Raw genomic sequence first — 19,714 nt, 5'->3', positions numbered from 1 at the left:
TCCGGTGTTGTGCCAAAATGCGTTTCCCCTGAAAAAATGTGTGTCCCCTGGTCAGGGACAGTGAGGAGTGCTCCCCCATTGGCTCTGAATACTTAAACCAGAAAATACTTTGAAATAATTCCTAAAAATAATGTTTGATATGAACGTGACTCTGTGCGTAAACGGACATTCAATTAACTTTTGGAAATACTCGTTTAATGACCCGAGTAATTTGAGCATTCAATTTTAAGTTTGATTAATTAGTAAGTGTTCAAATGATCCTTCGCCTTCATAGTCTAGACACACTAATTAATACATGTTTGAGATGATAATGTGTGATCATTTCAGTCAATGGAAAGCCATTTTACGCACAGAGAGGACTCACCTTGGTTCCGTCTTGCTGCTGGTCGTTACTGGCCGCCGACTCTCTCACGGTCTCTGCCCCCTCTGCTGCTCTTCCCCCGGCTGTCCCCCATCCAAAACAAACTCCGTTTATCCCTCCATTCACTGCCACTCCCCCCGACACACACCTCCTCTAACACCCGTTAAAGGAATAGTTCAACCAAAAAAAAAACAACTTGTAGTTTTCTTGTAGCTGAGTTACAGCTCCAATATAAAAGGGCTTACAATATCAACTCTTATTCTCATCCAGGTCCAGTATTTGCAACAATATCTGCAGATTTTGAAAAAATATCTTCACCAAAGATGCTGTCTTATCTAAGAACTACTGAGGAAAATGTACATTTTAAGAAGCATGTTGACGGACACATTCACAGACAAACAGTCAGGCTTGTTAGATTAGTTAAATTTATGACAAAGCTTCAGTACAAAACATTAAACAAACATAACAATACACGTGTAATCCTCATTGTCTATGTTATTCAGAAGATTATCTAAATGCCATTAAAGAACATCCCGTTCTCACCCATTCCCTTTAATGCTCTAAAACATCACCAACGAGCATAAACAGCTACATGAGGTAAGACATTACAATTGATTGCGTGTGACACAAAGTCATACAAGAGCACGATTTATTTTAATAAGAATGTTGAATATGGATTGCGAAGACGAGAGAGAAACAGCAGGTAGAAGTGATAGCGGTCCCCTGAGCTGTGCAGTGTTATGACTGTGCTCAGTGCAGGGTGATGCACACATGCGGTGTGTATTCAAGTTCATGAGTGTGTGTGTGTGTGTGTGTGTGTGTATGTGAATGTGTGTGTGTCAGAAGCTCATTCCTGCTCACAGTCTGATGCACACAGCGCCCTGACTTGACTGAACCTTACGAGCAGCAGCAGCATGTCTGTGCCCTAAAACTTGGTTTTCCTTCCCTTTTATTCTTTTCAGATATGCAACAACAAACAAAACAGTGTGTAATGCATCATATCAATAAAATGGAGCAATAAAGCCAGCTCTTTATTTATGATGAATTTATTCTGAACTTTTTTTGTTCTGTTTGATTTACACGAATAATGGTTTTGTCCCTACTAAGTATACCTCATATCTCCAATAGTGAAGTTTTCACAGCAGCGAATATCAGTGTGATGCAGGTCTGACTCAGCAAATCTTTAATCACTTTAAAAGTATCTGCCTTATGTTGCCAATTTCCAGACTCACCAGTAATAAGACCTCAGTAACCTCATCTGAAAGAGGTGCGCAGCTTTGTTCCAAGATTTAACAATAACATTTAAAACAATATAAAATGACATGCTTCACTAAATGTGAAGCAATATGCTACACAAGGTGTCAGACTGACATTGTAAGTTTGAGTGGAGCTAACATTAGACAATCAGTTTGGTTTTTTTTAAACATAAACCCCAGGTTAACTGATATGAAGTTCTATATTTTTATTATTTGTATGTATATTTTCTATAAAAAAATATTTTAGCATAAGTAGAAAAATAAAAATCAGAAGGCATTCTGGACAGTCTTTGTCATGTCTTCATAAAATATACAAGTCAAGATAAGTGGAGATCAGTGGTCGTATTTGTCCCTTGTTCAAGTGTAAAAGCTTCCCTGTATGTAAAAAGATGAATGTCAGTACAGTGTGTGTGTGTGTGTGTGTGTGTGTGTTTTCCTGTGTCGGCGTTGGCAGTGGTTGATCAGTGTTGGTCGAGGCACCTTTTCTCCAGAGCAGAGTTCAGCCTCTCTTTGCTGCTGCTGCAGGACTTGAGAGCGTCGCCGTTCCTGCACATTCACACACAAACACATCACATATTAGACTTTAAAAAAAATAAAGTGCATCCTTCTCAGGTTAGACTTTAATAAAATGTTAAAAAGGGACAACACATTTTCTCACTACGTTCAGATGAAAACCAAAACAACCACATTGAGTGATGGGTGAATGTAAGCCTCAGACTTGTGTAGACAGAAGATGAAGGTCTTACTTGGACAGGAAGGTGTGAAGCAGTGAGGCTTGGTGCTGGGTGAAGTAGTCCTGCTGGACGGCATGTTCCAAACACAGGAGCTGACCTGGGACCAGCGAAACCTTCTTCACCTTCCCCTCTCCCTGAAACACAGGACAGAAAAGTAAAGAACTAAGTCACGTGACACAGGTTGAACCAACACTTGGTTACATCAGACATTTGATGATGTGACAAATGTAAGACATTCTGAAAGGATTTTGGATTGGGGGTTTTTATTTTCTTTTACTTTTTATCATAGGAAATGACAAACTGTGAACAGAAACATTTGCAGTACTTAAGATTTGACAGCAGGGGGTGCCAAAGTGAAAGCAGTACTGTACCTTCAGGAGTCCCATCCTGACAAGCAGTGTGGACAGGAAGCAGTATGACGGGAGGGCTGAACCACAGAGGAGCTTCTTCAGCAACGAGTCTGAGAGACACAGAGATACCAGTCATTAAAACTATCCACTTGCATTGCATTATTAAAGTTACTGTAAAAACGAGACCAGGGTCAATATGAGTAAAAGAAAGGAAACCTTAGTGTCAGTGTGTGTTTTATGCACCTGTGGTTTCCAGAACAGCGGCCTTGGTCTCTGGTTCCTCGCTGTACAAAGACGTGATATTCAGAAACACATCAGCAGCGTTGTGTGGGTCTGTCGCATCCACCTGGTGAGAGAGGAGAGAGAGAAGAGTCTCAGCATATCTATTCACTGCTAACATCGTACACCCAAACCAGCACTTCAAAACAAATCCAAACATCACAAAGAACACTTACATCAGATGAAATAGAAGACACTTTTTCTTTTTTTTAAAAATTATTCCCACCTGTTGCTGCAGATCTGTCTTCATCTCTCCCAGCTGAAGAAGCTTCTCAGCAGACGGGCAGCTAAGGAAAGACATTATCTCTGCCTGAGGAACAAACACAAAACAAACATGACTGAGAAGCAAACATTTGAGAGGCTTTCAAGACCTCAGTATGATGTTTACTGCAGGATTTACCAATGATTAGAGACGCACAGATACCGATATGAGTCTGACACTGACTCAGATAGCTGGATCGGGTATTGGTGACAATGGGATGATCTGGTATTAGATACCATTATTGTAATAAATAACTCACTAAATTTCAATCTGTTTTTTTACCTCAGCCTCACACATAAAAAAAATGATCCCAGTCTCGTCCACTACTGTTACTGTTACTGTTACTGTTAGGCATACAGCAACAGCGTATTAACTGAACAGTAACATCGGTACTTGGCATCGGCTGATATCCAAAGCCCAGGTATCAGGACTGAGAATCCCTACCAATGATATTCATTTTTTAACATGAAACTTTAATATATTTGTGATGTAAATGATTTAGTTAAACAGGGTTAATTTACAAGCTTTCAATTCATATACAATATTACTTGTTAATAAGCAAAATAGACCCAGTATTAAATGTTTGTCACTGTGTGTCTAGTAGTTGTATCTGGTGTCATCTTACTGGACTCTGAGGTTTAGCAGGACTGTCGTCTTTTCTCGACATTCCATTTTCCTTCATAAATTCACCGTCCTCTTCATTATCTTCATTGCAGTGGTCGCTCACATCCTCTTCCTCCTCCTGCTCTTCCTCGCCATCATTGTTTTCTTCGCCGTCTTCATCGTCTTCATCATCAGGTTCTCCTTCGTCGTCACTAAAGAAGAAAGGCAGAGAAGAACCAAATTTGACCTTTTTAGTGTTAAACGAACAGATGTGAAAATATGTCCGTTGTTACACAAACACACACACTTGTTACCTGAGTGATGCCAGCATGTCTCCTTTGTGTAAGTTCTCCATAGCTTCCCTCAAAGCCTCACAGCCCTCCTCTCCCAAGCAGTTTCCTGTCAGAGTCACAGACAACAGTCATTCTTAACCTTTGCTCATTTCTTACAATATTGTTTTTTCCAATATTTTCATCATATTCAATAGTTATACAAGACCATTCCACAAATTCTCCTGCATTTATAACACAACGGGCATATGACTGCCTCTTCTACATTGAAAACAGTCAGTGTGTACCGTTCAGATCCACTTTCTCCATGGTAGGTTTGTCCATGGCAGCCTGAGCCACCACTAGCGCCGCTGCCTCAGTAATCTCACCGAATGACAGATTGAGCTCCTGCAGATGAGACACACGTCAGAACACTGTGATCAAGAAGACATATACAGACTAGACGCCTGAACTTAAATGACCTCTGATGACTGACCTTCAGGATGGGCAGCCCCTCTCTCAGGACTGCAGCGAGGGCGATGGCTCCCTCACAGCGGACCAGACAGTCGCCAAAGTTGATGGCCTGGACATTCCTCAGGTGCCTCAGAGCCTGCGGGGACAGGACAGAGTCAAACACACTTGCAATATCCACCTTGTTTGTATGTATTATCTGTAAAATAACAGGCCTCACCTGTGCCATGGCCAGCGTTCCCCTCTTTGTGAAGGTGTTATCGTTGAAGTTGAGGACACGGAGCTCTGGGTTGTGTCGCATGGCGGACGCTAATGCCATCACACCCGCGTAGTTGATTCCATTCTGAGGCATGTGGACCTCCTCCAGGCTGCCCATCAGCTTACATGAGGAAACACAAACTGTTATTAATAACTGGCTTCTATAGAAATTACCTATCAGGACTGCTATGATTCTTACAAATGTGACTTTAAAACATGCGAGCGAAATTACAACGGGTATAATGCAGGTATCTGTTACACTATATCAGCGCAAATATAAACTACATGGAGACACAGTTGATGACCATTTTCTCAATTAATCTGTCTATAAAAAATAGTGGGAGGGAAAATATCACAATTTCCTAAAACTTCCATCTTTAAATGTCTTCTTTTGTCTGACCAACAGTCCAAAATAAAAAGATATTCCATTTATGAATATATAAAACAAAGAAAATCAGCAGTTCCTCACAGTGAAGGTTTTAGAAGTCAATCATCTTATAATTTAATATCTTTTGGCTGTGTAGCTGTAATCTGTGTATTATTGTGTGTTTTTTACCTGGAAGGCTTTGGCCAGGGCGCTGGCTCCTTCATTCTCCAGGCGGTTCCTCCCTGCGATAAACACTCTCAGTTTGAGTGGCGCCCCGAGGGCTGATGACTGTCTGTGGCACTCGATCAGAGCTTCAGCCAGAATCTACACAAACCAAACAGCACAGTCACTGGCAGTACCAATGCGAACATGTATTATACCTTTCTGTGACAGTGACAAGTCAAAACACATCAAGGCATTCAGCATGGCTGCCAGCTTACCTTCCCTCCTCCGATTCCCATCCCACAGTTGTTGAGCCTAAGCTCCCTCAGGGTGTGGCAGGACGGGCTCTTCAGCAGCTGTTCAATTCCCTTCACGCCGTCTGGCCCGAAGGCGTTATCACTCAGGTCCAGCTCAGTCAGCCTGGCCCCTGCACTCATCAATCCACTGCCCAGGGACCTCTGATGAGAGCATAAGAAGAGGATGTGGAAACTATGCATAAACCCATGAAAAAAATCTTTAGTATACCAGTCTGTGAAATTCTCACCAGGGCTGTTGGGATTTCAGAACGAAGCCTCCCAGTGAAAAGGTCACTCCAATAGCAACTCTGAAAGACACAAAGAGATGTTAACAGAGTGTAAACAGCGTGGAGTGTTGCATCTATCAATACTATGAGGCTCCATTTGAACCATAATAAATCCAATGCCAACCAAATTGGACAAACGTACTGACAGCTGGCATGAATGATTTATCAAATTCTTAGTTTTATTAACAAAAATATGTCCACTTTAGCAAAGCTGCTTTGAGCAAGGAATAAAAACCTTGATGCATTTGAGCAGTTTGGAAAGTGTACATCAGGGTATTTAAAGCACTTGGCATGGAAGCATTTATAATTACTGGGCTCAAAGGTTTAAAGTGAACACCAGCTGTAGTGATAAAGAGATAAACATGCTGCACTGTGCACTTCAAGAGTGATTAAACAGATACTAACATTCCTGCTTTTGTTGCCATCCAGCAGTTACATGAACAGGTTTTAGCTGTTCAGCTGTATAATATCAACCTGCTCCTAAAATCAAATGTTTATCATGTTGATGTTGTTCTCCTAACACTGATTCAAGATGATGACAACTCCCCAAATTAAGACTACTTTATCAATTACTGCTGAATTTTGTGATATGGCTCATGCTTACTTATCAGGGACTTCAAACCATGAAATGAGGAGTACCTGGAGCAGATCTTTGTTCTCGAGAGCCTTGGCGATGGCTCGGGCTGCATCCACTCCCAGAGTGTTCCCCTCTAGGCGTAGAGCTCTCAGTCCGTGGTACTGCTCGATGTCACGGACCAGCTCCTCCACTGTAAGAGCACAGAGACAGAGAGCGAGAGAGAGAAAGAGAAAGGAGGTTATCGGAAGAGGAAACACTTACACCAACAACGCACTGAAATCCATTTCTGCTACTGCCAAGCATCTGACCTGACTCAGCGTTGTCCAGCTTCAGTCCCAGGCCCTTGTAGCTCAACTCTCCATCCCCGACATGTGTCTTGGAGAGAGCATCAGCCAGCTGAGAGATGTCATCTGAAGCCATAATGACTCTATGGAGACTTCCAGAAGTCAGTCATAAGGGGAGAAGAGTCAACATCCAAAGCCAGAAGAAGTGATATTTAAATGAGTAAACAAAACCAAATATTGACACACTTTAAACTTGGTTTAATCATGTTCTTTATCAACACAAATACTAACAATGACGTTAGCTACTAGCTTCACAGGTGCTAGTTGGTATTAACATACACTAACGGTTAGCTCCTTTAAAACTAATGTGACTGTATAAAAGTTGAATTATCGTGTTTCTCAGCCGGCGGCTCAGTCATAATATCGTCATAAGGGTGAAAGATAACTGTTAACAAACACTGTGCCTCACCTCAAGAAGTAATGTCCGCGTAAAGAAAGTGAAGCTTCAACACACACTCACGCCGCCGTTGCTTTAGCGCCGGTTGCCAAACCAAGTGACGTCATGCCCGGTTCCGCTCACGTCACGGTGGCTCTGGACGTGCAACGTGCAGGTGTGTTGGCGCCATCTGCTGGTTCCTCTGTAAATATTCAGGATATTATTAATTCATCAGTCCTGAGTACTAACATAAAATATAATTTGTTTGTAAAAATATTATATAAGTTAATATATTTTTTTGAGAATATTTTCTGAATATATTTCTAAAGCATGGTATAGTAGTAGAACATTAAAATTAATTCAGTGTTTATTGCCCCTCCGGTAAAATGTGTTGTGTGAAATATTTTCACTTGGAGGCTTCATTACAGTAAAAACAGTAAATGAATATACATTCACTGGCCTCTTTGTTAGGTACATCTGTGCAATCTAATGCAATCCAATACAACAGCCATTTACATACATGAGACAGGAAAATATTAGGAACACCAGTCAATATATAATGCAACCCAGTACACCACCACCACTTAGTACAGCCTCAGTAATAAACATAAAGTAGAATGGTCACTTTTTTGACAATGTTAACAAAATCTGAAAATGTATTTTAAAAAATCGAAAAAAGGAGAGCTGTTGTATTGGATTGAATTAGATTGCACAGGTGTACCTAATGAAGACTATATATAAACAGACATTATTATTTCATTAATATTTTATAAATATTTCCTGGACATGAAATGTTATAGAAGCAAATAATTCCATAAAAAAAAACATTTCCTGTCTTCAATGTTTGTATATATATAAAATTGAAGACAGGAAATTTTATAGAAGCAAATTTCATTAAAAAAAAAAAAAAAAAAAGTCCACCACCGAGTTTAAATTGAGTTCGGGCTTTTATCTTTTTTAATTAAAGCTACCTAACAAACTTTTCCATTCACTACTTAACCTATTGAACTGAACTTGCGTCAATATGTAAAGGCAGGTCATTAATGCTTTACTTTACTAAAATGTAGTGCATACTTTGAAAGTTTACATCAGCCTGAATTTGCGCTGACTTTACGCCAAATCGGGACAGGTGGTGATCAGGTTGTGATGTACATTTGCAGCAGAGAAGAAGAGAGACTTTAGGAAACACCAGGAGGGGTTGTTGTTGTATTGTTTTGGCCACAATTTGTCGTCCTCACTCAGCATGGCTATCGTTGAAGTGCCAGTAAAAGTTATTCGAGGAACTTTGCATGCTTCTGCAAAGCTAGGGTCACTTTTTAAAGGGGTGTTTGCTTACTTCATAAACACGTTGGAGTTTATGAAGTCTATGAGGACGCTCATCAGTGAGGAGGCAGGCCTGCAAGAGAGCAGAGAACATGATCTGGTTGAATCATGTGAAGAGTTGGAGTCCAGGAGTGAGACCATTCTCAGTCTCAGTGAGGACCTGGAGCTCCAGAGCAAAGAGAACAAAGCCATCATCAGCCAGAAGACTGATCCAGAGACTAATGTCGATCCTCCTGCAGTTACAAACACACCTCCACCTGAGAGACGCCTGATTACCAACTGGCCAACACAGGTAACTACACTATGCCGTTGAGGGCTCAAAAAAACCCACATTTTCTCTGTGTCCATTGGTTTATAATTGTTGAATGGATTGAAAATGTGTCTTCTTGTTCCTTCACTTGGATGTTTGAGCTTCACTGTGCAGAATGATGTTTGTGCAGAGTTTGGGAGGCTATTCTACATTAATCTGCTGAAAGGGAAAATTGTGTCTGTGTTTATTGAAAATCCAGTTTTAAGGGATGGACCTATAAACTTGTGTTTGGAAGTCAATCACAACTAATCCAATATTCAGTTTACACAAGCATGATGTGGAAACTTGAAGCCTCCAGTGTACAAATACTGAGAATAGACATTGTCTGTGAAGTAGATAAACCTTTTGAAATGAAATATATCTGCATATTCATAGATGTCTAAGGATTTAACATGGTAGTTATACATTCTTGTATACTTTTCATATACCTTTTTTTGTGGAAATAACAAATCAGACACATGAGATGGTTCCAAGCATGAGTATTTTTATGTCTATTTGATCTTTAAGCACAATATCAAATGGAATGATGAAGGCTCTAATACAGTCTTGCATCATTGCCTGTCATGTTTATCTTGTGGAGGGGCCCAGTATCAAAATTAACATGATTTATCCTCCAAAATACATTTGTGCAATCTCACATTCCCAACAACACGTACTTATTGTTTCTGCTGTCTATAATGGATACAACAGGTGAACATTCCACTTATTCACTTCAGTAGCTATGATAAAGCCTCTAACTGAATAAGTGACGGTCCAGTGTAATAGGACACAGTGTGCTGCATAAATCCAGTACAGAGATATAGGAGCTTTTTCTGATTCCAACATTTTGAATTGTAAATCACATTATTAGGCTACAAATAATGTTTGTTTTCCCAGGGGACCCCAAAGCAGGATAACCATATAAGAGAAACACCCGTGGGGGCTTCTCAAAACCTTTGTTTTCAGGTAACTAACAGCTGAGATTTAATCAGGCCAAATAGTAGTGGTGATTAGTATTTGTAATATAATCAAATGTAACAACTCACCTAAATTTAAGTATGTGTTAGGAGTAGCCTATTTTAAACTCAAATGGATGAATAGCAGTCTGTTAAATTTGATTCCTAGAGGAGAAATTCAAATTACAACACTGCAGCAAACAAGAAAAAAGAAGAGAAAAGAATGCGTAATAAACTCAGTCTACATCATAAACATTATACACATCACAGTAAGGCTACATAACCATAAGAAGGTTTTAATACTTTTCCCACACCTGCAGGATAAAGTCACCACTCACAGCATGACCAGTGAAACACAGCTCAGATAAATCAAAGCTCAGCGGGGTTCTGCTGCCCTCTGGTGGTCGCTCTGCTCTCGGATACTTGTTGCGGTACTGCTCTGTCCAAAACAGCAAGCATCGTGCTCCGTCCACACGTCAATGACAGGAACACTACATATACAAATATGCGCTTGGATATTGACTGATACTTGGCTGGCTTGTTTTTTCCTCTCAGTATCGCCAACGCGCTGTGAAGCTGTGTGTCTGACCTGAAAACAAGCTAATAACTGAGCTGTGGGTGAGTCGTTGTGCTAAGTGGGGGCTTCACTAGTGAATTAAAGAGTGAGCCAGCTAACTTATCTAGTTGCTAGTTAATACTGTGTATGTGTGCAGTGTCTGTCAGCTCAACAGCTGGTTCCTGCAAACTGTAAACTCTACATTTTCGCAAGCTAATCTAACTTTCTGCATTTCTATGTAGTGAAGCTAAATGACAGTGATTAGCCTTTAGCCCGAGTCAGAAGTAGTAGCGTTAGCGTTAGCTGGCTAATCCTGACCATCAGTAAGTAAACTCAGGTGGTGTTAACTTAGGTTACACGAACGTCGGTGACTTTTAGCAGCTTATCCGATGCAAATGGTCTATTTTAGTTGCATTGTTGTGGGCGTAATGATTAGTTGTAATTGTCGGTCTTTTTTAGCCTGTTTAGCACATGCTAACGTTAGCTATCATTTACACAACATTGTTTTGGCTAACGTTTTGAACTTAACCATTCAGACGCCCCCTATTTTAAAATACCCGCAGATTATGCGTTAAATATATCTGTAGTGTCCAGGGTCACTTCCAGATGAACATAATGTAAATATAGCTGAGGCTAACTAGTAGCCAGCCTCCCCTTTAGCTGTCCGCGCTGTTTGGTTTAAGCAAGTCCGATGATTGTTCAGCGTGTTTTAATGGAGGCCTTGGTTTCATACTACCAATTATTTTTTAATAACTACGAGATATAACTTTATTCATCAGGACGTTAATGATACCTGAGGTTATTTTCACCATAGCTGTCAGAACTGTTTGTGTAAGAAGTTTGTTGTTGTACTTCAAGCTGTTGCGAGTAGAGCTGCAACTATTAGTCCATTTATCATTTAGATGCAAACTAATACATTAATTGTCAAATACTTTTATAGTCGATTCATTATTTTGAATCACTTAAAAACATTTAAAAAAAGGTCTAAATTGTCCGATTCCAGCGTCTCAAATATGAATGTTTTCTGTGAATGTTTTCTGTCCTATGATAGTAAAGTCAAACTGAAGAAGAAAAGACATTTGAGGATGTCACCTTTGGCCAACAATGATCAACATTTTTCACCATTTTATAGAACAAACAACTAATTGGTTGATCAGGAAAATAATCGACAGATGAATCAATAATGAAAACAGTGGTTGGTTGCCTTGTCTCAATCTTGTCTCCACCCTCAGGCTATGGATCCTGAACGACTGAAGCGAAGAGAAGAGATTCAGAAAGCAATGAGTTTTATCCAGTAAGTAAATTAGTAATGTATTTTGTAATGTCTAAACCATTGTTGTGAGCAAAGTGCAGACATCTACTATGGAGAAGTCACCCTGACAGCCTCCCTGTTTTCTCATTGTAGGTCCTCATTACCTTTCCCAGAGCCAGAGAGTTATGAGGTTTGAAACAAAACTTTTCTACTTTTCTGTTCACAATTGTTGGATTTAATATATCACACCTTCTATATAAACATGTGCTTCAATGTGGTCATCCTCTCACATACACATCTTGTCTTTCTGACTATTTCATATTCCCCCCTGCCCCCCATGATTTTTTATGTTGACTCTCATCATTCCCTCCCATTCCCTTTCAGGCGTTTCTGACCCAGTTGGTGTGTCACTTGCTGGATGAGGGCAATTCTTGCTACCGAGATGGGGACTGGCGTCAGGCGACCCAGCAGTATGGGGAGGGTATCAGCGTTGCCCGCTACGCCCAGGCTGAGGCTCTCGTCATTCCCCAAGAGCTACTCGAGAGCTTGTACATCAACAGGGCGGCTGCCTTCTACCAGACGGTGAGGAGAGGAGGGGATGTGTCACTTGCAGATGTTTATGTAGAATACACAGTAGGGAGTGGATGTCTGTTCTACTTTTTAAAGGTCAAAAACCGTTTAAAATGAGGTCAGACAACACATGTAGAGACTTTATTACTACACTAATTTTGCATGTGTTTTTCTCTAACGCTTGTTTTTTTCTGTCTCAGAGGGAGTATGAGCGTGGGGTTCAGGACTGTGACAGTGCACTGTGTGTGTCAGAAAGCAGTCGCAGGGCTTTGTACCGCAAAGCGATCTGTCTGAGGGAGCTGGGACGACTCAGAGAGGCCTACGAGTGTGGAACCAAATGTCTCCTCACAGCGCCACATGTATGTCAACACTGAAAATATTGATGCCAAGACCTTTCAGCAGTCATTTAAAGTTCATTTTTAGTGCATGCAGAAATTGGAAATAAGTAGCAGTAGTGGTAAATGTCACCTCTTGTGTTTTTGTTCTTCCAGGACAGGCAGGTGAGCGAGCTGGCTCAGGATCTGGCCAATAAACTGGGCCTCAAGGGCCGCAAAGCCTACGTCAGCCCTCAGATAGAGTCCACGGCCACAGAAGGGGACAGTCATGGGGAGACTTCTCCACCTACAGGAGAGGTGGGTGCTGCTATCATATTGTAGAGTTAGCAGGTGTTCAGATTGAAAACTGCTTTATGTTTTTATAAAAAGAGGCAAACTTTATATATTAGTGATGCACTGACTCAATGAACATCTGCTGTGCTATGTTCTTTTGCCTTTTCTCTAGCTGTCCTCCAATGGGCTGGAATCTCTACGTGACATCGGGCAAAGTACGGCAAACTGACAAACCATAAACACGTCCACTCCCAGACTCCTATCCAGTTCCCTCATTCATCCTTTCTTCCATTTCTGTTTTCCTCCTCCTTCTCTTCAGCCGACCTGTCCAGCGCCCAGTGCATCCCCGCGCCTTTGGCCACGCCCATCCCCGTCAGCGACGACCCCGCGAGCTCACAGGTGACCCCGTGCACCGACCTGTCGGAGAGCCCCAGCAGCCAGGCCCTGCCTCCTATGCAGTACTCTGTCCCCGTTTCGGAGCACATGGACGAATGCGGAAGCAGCGCTATGAAGGACAAGCTGGACAGTCTGCTGGATTGCATCCCCAAGAAAGTCAGTGAGGTGACTGAGGGGCAGAATCAACCAATCATGCACCATTTTCTGTTTGTTAGGTGTTAGAGATGGAAGGCAGAAAAAGTAAATAACAGGAGGAAACACTTCCGGTGGAATTTGCAGGGTTATATTTGTGTTATCAGTCTGGAAGAGCGAAGTAATTCTTGTCTCCATCTTGTCTCCCGCTCCAGAGTCCAGTCCAGGGTGCTATCCCCACCAACCTTCCCAACACAGCAGTGGGTCTCCGGCCTCCTTACTCCCCCGGCCTCCCCGCCCCGTCGCCCCAGCTTCCCCCCGCCTACTTCAGCTCCAACATCAGTGACATGCCCCCTCTGGAGTCTTACTCGCCGCTAGTCCAGCGGGACCAGGGCTCCACCCAGGCGCAGGACGCACTGGGAGGCTTCTCCACCGGGGCCACAGATGGAGAAGGGAAGGCAGGAGTCATCGCTGGCGGGCTGGACTCCTTGTCTGAGTACACTCTCCCTGGTGAGCTGAAGACTAGAAACGCATTTTAACACTCATTTTCTATAGCTCAGCACTATGAAGACACTGTGCATTTTTTTAGCTATAGATGTCGTACTGTTCTTTACTCAGAAATATGGTGCTACATACATTTTTAAGTTTCATCTTAAGCCAGAGCATTAGTAACAGAGGTAACCAGACCAGCATTAGTTTCAGTGTCTTAGCATTCTCTCACGTAGCTAGTAGAGCACAGTTCACAGGGAGTTGGCTTTAACTTGAGACTCGCATCAGCAGCAGGCAGTGTGTGAGTCAGCACCATTCAAAATATGGCATCTGACATCAGTGTCCTTGTGTCTGTGGTCCTCAGGGGGACGAGTGTGTCACAGCTTCATCCCAGGAATGCGCAACCACAACGCTGCACACGCAGTGAGTAACAAACATACGTTACTCGCTCACATTCTTTGCATCATCTCTTCTTTTTTTTTTTTCTTCAGATTTTTAAAATGAGCTTTTAGTCATGCCGTTCCATTAATTAACATCCCTTTATGTTATGTTCTCCTCATCTTTCTTCTGTAGAACGGTCCAGCAGGAACCAACCTGTCTCTGCTCTCCAGGAATCCTCTAGCAGCCACACATGAGTTTCGGCAAGCCTGTCACGCCTGTTACAGCCGAATAGGTTTGTTCATGCAGCTGACGTCTTACAAGCCTCTCCTGTCTTTTTTTCCAAAATGTTCACACAGGGATGTTGCTGCTCTTCCTTCTCTTTTAGCCCACCAACTGTTTTGTTATGTGTGAAATAGTCAAGCATTGTTTTTTTAAGGGATATCAAGTCATTAAAGACACACAGCATCAACCAGTAACCACAAGGACAGAAAGCATTTCCAAAAAATCCTTATTGATTTTAGTGTAATTTCACCTGCTTCTTTTTCCTTTTGTTCACAGGGCCACGAGTGATGGACTACAAATATCAGCCAGAGGCAGCTCATCGATGCAAGAGGGATGTTTTGCTCTGTCGCCTCAAAAACATAGATGACCCCACCTGGAAGAGGATCCGGCCCCGACCTGCACGGAACAACTTCCTTGGGGCATTTGTACTCTGTAAAGGTATGTGGCACATTCTTTTTGGCAGCCAAATGCAGTTAAGTAGTTTTTATAGTTCTCTTTTAACACTCTCACTCTCTCCCCTGTCTGGGTCCTGCAGAGGTGCAGGAGCGTCAGGAGTGTCAGTATGGGGAGAACTGCACGTTTGCCTACTGCCAGGAGGAGATTGACGTGTGGACCCAGGAGAGGAAGGGCGCGCTGAGCCGGGAGCTGCTGTTCGACCCGCTGGGCAGCACAGAGAGACGCGCGCTCAGCGTCACCAGGCTGCTGCAGCTCCACATGGGCATGTTCATGTTCCTCTGTGAGGTGAGATCACAGTCATTGAAGCAGTACTGTTCATTTTTTCCCCTCTCTCTCTTTCTGGATTTTCTTTTCTGTGGCATCGAAACAAGACTTTGACTTATCGGTGTCCGTTTCCTCTTTCCACAGGAATGTTTTGACAGTAAGCCTCGCATCATCAGCAAACGCAGCAAAGAAAACTTAGCAGTCTGTTCAAACCTCACAGCTCGACACCCCTTCGACGATAACAAGTGAGCATATTGTCCGTTTCACTCAAATACAGATTTCAGATTTGAAGTGAGGCATATTAATAGTGTGATAAAACAGAGGGGATAAAGACGCTCATTAGCTACAGAATTTGACATGTGTGACAAATGTGTGATTGTGTACCTCTGCTCTGCTCCCCAGGTGCCTGGTGCACGTGGTGAGGTCAGCCAATGTGCGCTACAGTAAGGTGCGTCCCCTGCACCCGCTCTGCCAGTTCGACGTGTGCCGCCACGAGGTTCGCTACGGCTGCCAGCGGGAAGACAGCTGCTCCTTCGCACACTCCGTCATAGAGCTGAAGTGCTGGGTCCTGCAGCAGGACACCGGTGGGTAGAACACACACACACACACATACACACACACACACACACACACACACACACACACACACACACGTTAAAAATGTCTTATTTCTGTTTGTCAGTCTTACGAATTAACCTTTATTCAGGACATTTTGCTGTTAACTGAGGCTTCATGCGATAACATGTAATCTAGTACAACATTGCTTTCTGTCATGGTTAATATAATTCTGGCACAAAGAAACAAATAATACCAACAAGACATACATAAACAGATAACAGGCTCAGACATTTATGTTACATAAATAGTGAAAATAAAATGATAAGTGAATAAGAAAAATCAGAGGAATAATGAGAGCGATCAATGAATAGGTAAATAAGTAGAAAAACAAATAGAAAGTGAGATTAACTAACTTTCAAGCTGCCAGTTATGCAGGATGCTTTAGAGTGCTGTACATTGAGTCTCAAACAAAGGCCGTAAGAGAGTAAGCGGATGAATAATTCATCCCATTCCGGCCTCGTCCAGCCAAGACTGAGATCATGTCAGTCATCCATCTTTGAAAAGAAGAGGGAGAGGTTGATTACCCATTCCACAAAGATGAGTCTTTTGGCAACAGTCATTCCCAGCATCAAAGCCTGATATAAGCATATAGTAGACTGACCAGCAACTGATTATTAATCATAGTCGGGCAATGTCTTTTTCATTGAAAGTGTTTTCTATAATGTTTCCTTCAGGAATCACCCATGAAGAGATGGTGCAGGAGTCTAAGAGACACTGGCAGAGGCTGGAGCAGAACGCACAGAAGCAGCAGAAGGTGAGGCAGGAAAGTTTGGTATTTCACACTTTTTCCCCTCAATGATTAAACATGGCCAGCTCTCCCCCTCCTCCCTCCCACTGCACTCCAGTTGAGCCCTGACTGAGTCACCACACCTCCTCAGCCAGTTTTTGTCACATTTGTGTTTATTATAATGTTCAATGAAGCCGTAAGCTCCTCTGTGGGATCGAACAGCCACAAAATGTGTAAAGCAAAACCGCATTCTTCTACATAATCAATGTTCACCAAACCCCCTTTACCCTCTTTTCTTCTCCAGCCCATCCACATCTCCCATCCGAGCAGCAGCGTACATGCGGGAGGAGTAGGAGGAATGGGCGGCGGCGGAGGAGGAGGGGGAGACGGTATCGGCGGGGGAGGGGTCAGCCCCATGGGAGGGCTCGGGGTGGGAGGGTTGGGAGCTGGGGTGGGAAGGGGGCGTCCGCTCAACCTGAAAATGAAGTTTGTGTGCGGCCAGTGCTGGAGAGAAGGACAGGTCAACGAACCCGACAAGAACCTCAAGTACTGCACGGCCAAAGCGCGACACAGGTGGGATTCGGCCCAGATGTTTACAGCTGATGTTGCATTTTATGTGTTACTGACTTTTATTTATAAGATGTTATGTTTGCTTCCTTGTGTTGGTATTCATGTTTTCTCTCTGCATCCCCAGTTGGACGAAGGAGCGTCGAGTCCTGCTGGTGAAATCATTTGAGAAAAAGAAGTGGGTTGTGGTCCGGCCGCTGCCTTTCTCCCGCACCTATCCGCAGCAATACGACGTGAGTTCCTCCTTTCTTTTCCCTTTTATACATACATTCCCTCTACTCCTCCCTCTCTCCGCCCCCTTCATGTCTCTCACATGCTAAATCCAGCTGACTGCTTTTTGCCCTGAGGGACAGGTGTTGTAGTAAACGTCCTAACCCCCGCAGCTATGTCTCCTTCTTTAGAGAACATTGTGTCTGTGAAGGTGTTGTCACGTTACCCTCAACCCCCAAGAGATATTTTTTGGAGGTTGATCCTATAAAATAAGTATTCATTAACACAGCATTCCAGTAAATGCAGGATTAACACATTTTAGTGATCATTTAAAACAAATTTGCCGGTAACAATTGCAACAGTTTTTCTCAATTGACATAAACAACAGCAACATTTTTACAAAATAAAAGCGTAACCTAGTTAATTCGAGCAGGAAAAATGTGTTTGTGACATTACTCACTCTTTAACTTTTACTTTCACTTTTGGCCTGTGTTTCTCCCAGATGTGCGTGCATGTGATGAAACAGAAGAAGTGCCACTATATTGGAAACTGCTCGTTCGCCCACAGTCTGGAGGAGAGGGACGTGTGGACGTACATGAAGAACAACAGCTGTAAGCTCCTGTTTGCTATAACGTATATAAAAACCAGATCAGGTGATTTAGAGATTCAGAATATAAATGAAGCTCAAAATTGTGCATAAACTATAAGGGTTGTATGATGTATTTTTATCACTGTGTTTCCAAACCTTTCATTACTTGACAGGTACAAATAGAGAGAGGTTCTGTTTACCCCTCCTGTTGTCTTCAAGTCAACACTGCAACTTTTGTCCTCCCATCTCAGAATTGACCCGAGGGTTAAACTGAATATGGATGTTCAGGAGACATTTTAATAAACTAACTCATCCCTTTTAAATCAAGCCTCATCCATTCTTAAACTCTTGTTGATTATAATAAATTGAGTTTGATTAACATTTTCTTGATTCACCTACTGAATTTGAAAAGATTATATCAAAATACAAACAGTACTTCACACATAGATCTAATGAGTTTATTGGTTTTTGTGTTTTTTTTTTGTAGTTTTTATAATAGTAAAAAAAAAGTAAATTAATCAAGGCCTGTTTTTCATCACATCTTCTGATCTGTTTCTCCTTTTGCCCTCCATTACAGTCTAGACAAAAGGCTGCAATCACATTGATGTTCAGGCAAAGTGCCCACTTCCCTCCACTTACACTCTAATCATCTGATTGTGGTCTTTTTTTTTTTTCTCCCTGTCCTTCACCTCTCTCCGCCGCAGTGAGAGACATGCAACAGATGTACGAACTGTGGCTGCAGCTCACCAATCAGAGCAGGCGCACAGACAGCTCGGTGGTGACCCCGCCCCCAGAGGACAAGCAGGTCACCATAACGGCAGATTACACGGAGAGCATGGTGAGCGGACACGTTACACTATATATGTCTAAAAAAAAAAAAGCAGAAAAATGTTCTGCTTAAAAATGACTACACTATTATATTACTGTGTGAATGTCTGACTAAGAGTTGTACTGTGTCGTTCAGGGAGGCCGGCGGCTGTCTGACGGAGACGACCTCTGAGGGTTGCCGCGTCGACTGGAGGCAGCTGACAGGCGCTGAGCTGCAGAAAGAGAGAGAGAGAGAGAGAGAGACAGGCCTGCCACACCAGCTACAACCGAACAGTCTGTCATCTTACCAGTCTGACCTCCTCTAGCATCTAGCCAGCAGTGTGAGAGCAGACGGACACACGACAGAACAGTCGACCCCACATACACACACACACACACACACACACACGCATACAAACGCATACAAACACATTAACACACAGCATATAATAGGCACAGATACAAAGAGAAAGCTTTGTTAGTGAACATACAGGACTTGGCTTCAGCATCTTGTTTTCTATCATCGTGCAGTTACACACAGCATCTTTAGGTCCCCCCCCCTCCTAAAATAATCAATTAGCGTTACCTAGTGCTATTGAGATCGAGCGTCTGTGTCCACCAGGTACCTTCTTTTCTTTTTCTTTCTTTTTTTTATTAATACTTGCAGCACTGGAGTAATTCCCAGACAGACGCGCTGGTCGCGGCTCTTAAATTTAGCTCGGCATTAATTCAAAGCTCGTTCTAACACGGCGCTCTTCTGTTAAAAAAGAAAAGTCTATTTTGACTTTTAGAGTGCCAAAATAAAAAAAGCCGATCTCTCAGTGCTGCCGGTGGCGATTTGAGGCTGAAGGAACTACGAAGCCTGGTTCAAAGAGGCTCTTGGTGGACGCTCCTCATTAAACAACCAAATCCTATTCTCCTTCCTGTTGTGGAAATACAGCAAGATTATTATTTTTTTCCTTTTTTTTTGTCAATGGGAGTTGTACTTCC

The 19,714-nt window shown here is 42.5% G+C and overlaps 2 protein-coding genes across 2 annotated transcripts; one reads left to right on the top strand and one right to left on the bottom strand.

Annotated features, from left to right (window-relative positions):
• Positions 1-769: 769 nt before the first annotated feature.
• Positions 770-7,313, bottom strand: rangap1b (Ran GTPase activating protein 1b). The gene is made up of 16 exons (XM_053341339.1): positions 7,286-7,313; positions 6,841-6,968; positions 6,595-6,722; positions 5,917-5,976; positions 5,651-5,830; positions 5,400-5,534; positions 4,806-4,964; positions 4,611-4,724; positions 4,423-4,522; positions 4,160-4,244; positions 3,868-4,057; positions 3,207-3,290; positions 2,945-3,047; positions 2,723-2,811; positions 2,364-2,485; positions 770-2,163 (listed from the first exon to the last, which is right to left on the bottom strand). The coding sequence occupies exons 2-16, from the start codon at positions 6,950-6,952 to the stop codon at positions 2,079-2,081; spliced, it is 1,746 nt and encodes a 581-aa protein (XP_053197314.1). The 5' UTR covers positions 6,953-6,968; positions 7,286-7,313; the 3' UTR covers positions 770-2,078.
• A 2,959-nt stretch (positions 7,314-10,272) lies between these two features.
• On the top strand, positions 10,273-19,497 carry zc3h7bb (zinc finger CCCH-type containing 7Bb). Its single transcript, XM_053341504.1, has 21 exons — positions 10,273-10,438; positions 11,609-11,670; positions 11,782-11,818; positions 12,013-12,210; positions 12,399-12,557; positions 12,690-12,830; positions 12,979-13,021; positions 13,126-13,367; positions 13,550-13,844; positions 14,188-14,246; positions 14,397-14,496; positions 14,763-14,924; positions 15,022-15,227; positions 15,351-15,451; positions 15,609-15,790; positions 16,499-16,578; positions 16,856-17,124; positions 17,246-17,351; positions 17,831-17,939; positions 18,622-18,755; positions 18,882-19,497. The coding sequence occupies exons 2-21, from the start codon at positions 11,612-11,614 to the stop codon at positions 18,915-18,917; spliced, it is 2,718 nt and encodes a 905-aa protein (XP_053197479.1). The 5' UTR covers positions 10,273-10,438; positions 11,609-11,611; the 3' UTR covers positions 18,918-19,497.
• The last annotated feature ends 217 nt before the right edge of the window (positions 19,498-19,714 follow it).

This window comes from Scomber japonicus, chromosome 20, assembly GCF_027409825.1.
Source record: "Scomber japonicus isolate fScoJap1 chromosome 20, fScoJap1.pri, whole genome shotgun sequence".
In the NCBI taxonomy this organism is placed as follows: Eukaryota; Metazoa; Chordata; class Actinopteri; order Scombriformes; family Scombridae; genus Scomber; species Scomber japonicus.
The sequence above is the reverse complement of the archived record's forward strand: the minus strand, read 5'-3'. Positions and strand labels throughout refer to the sequence as shown.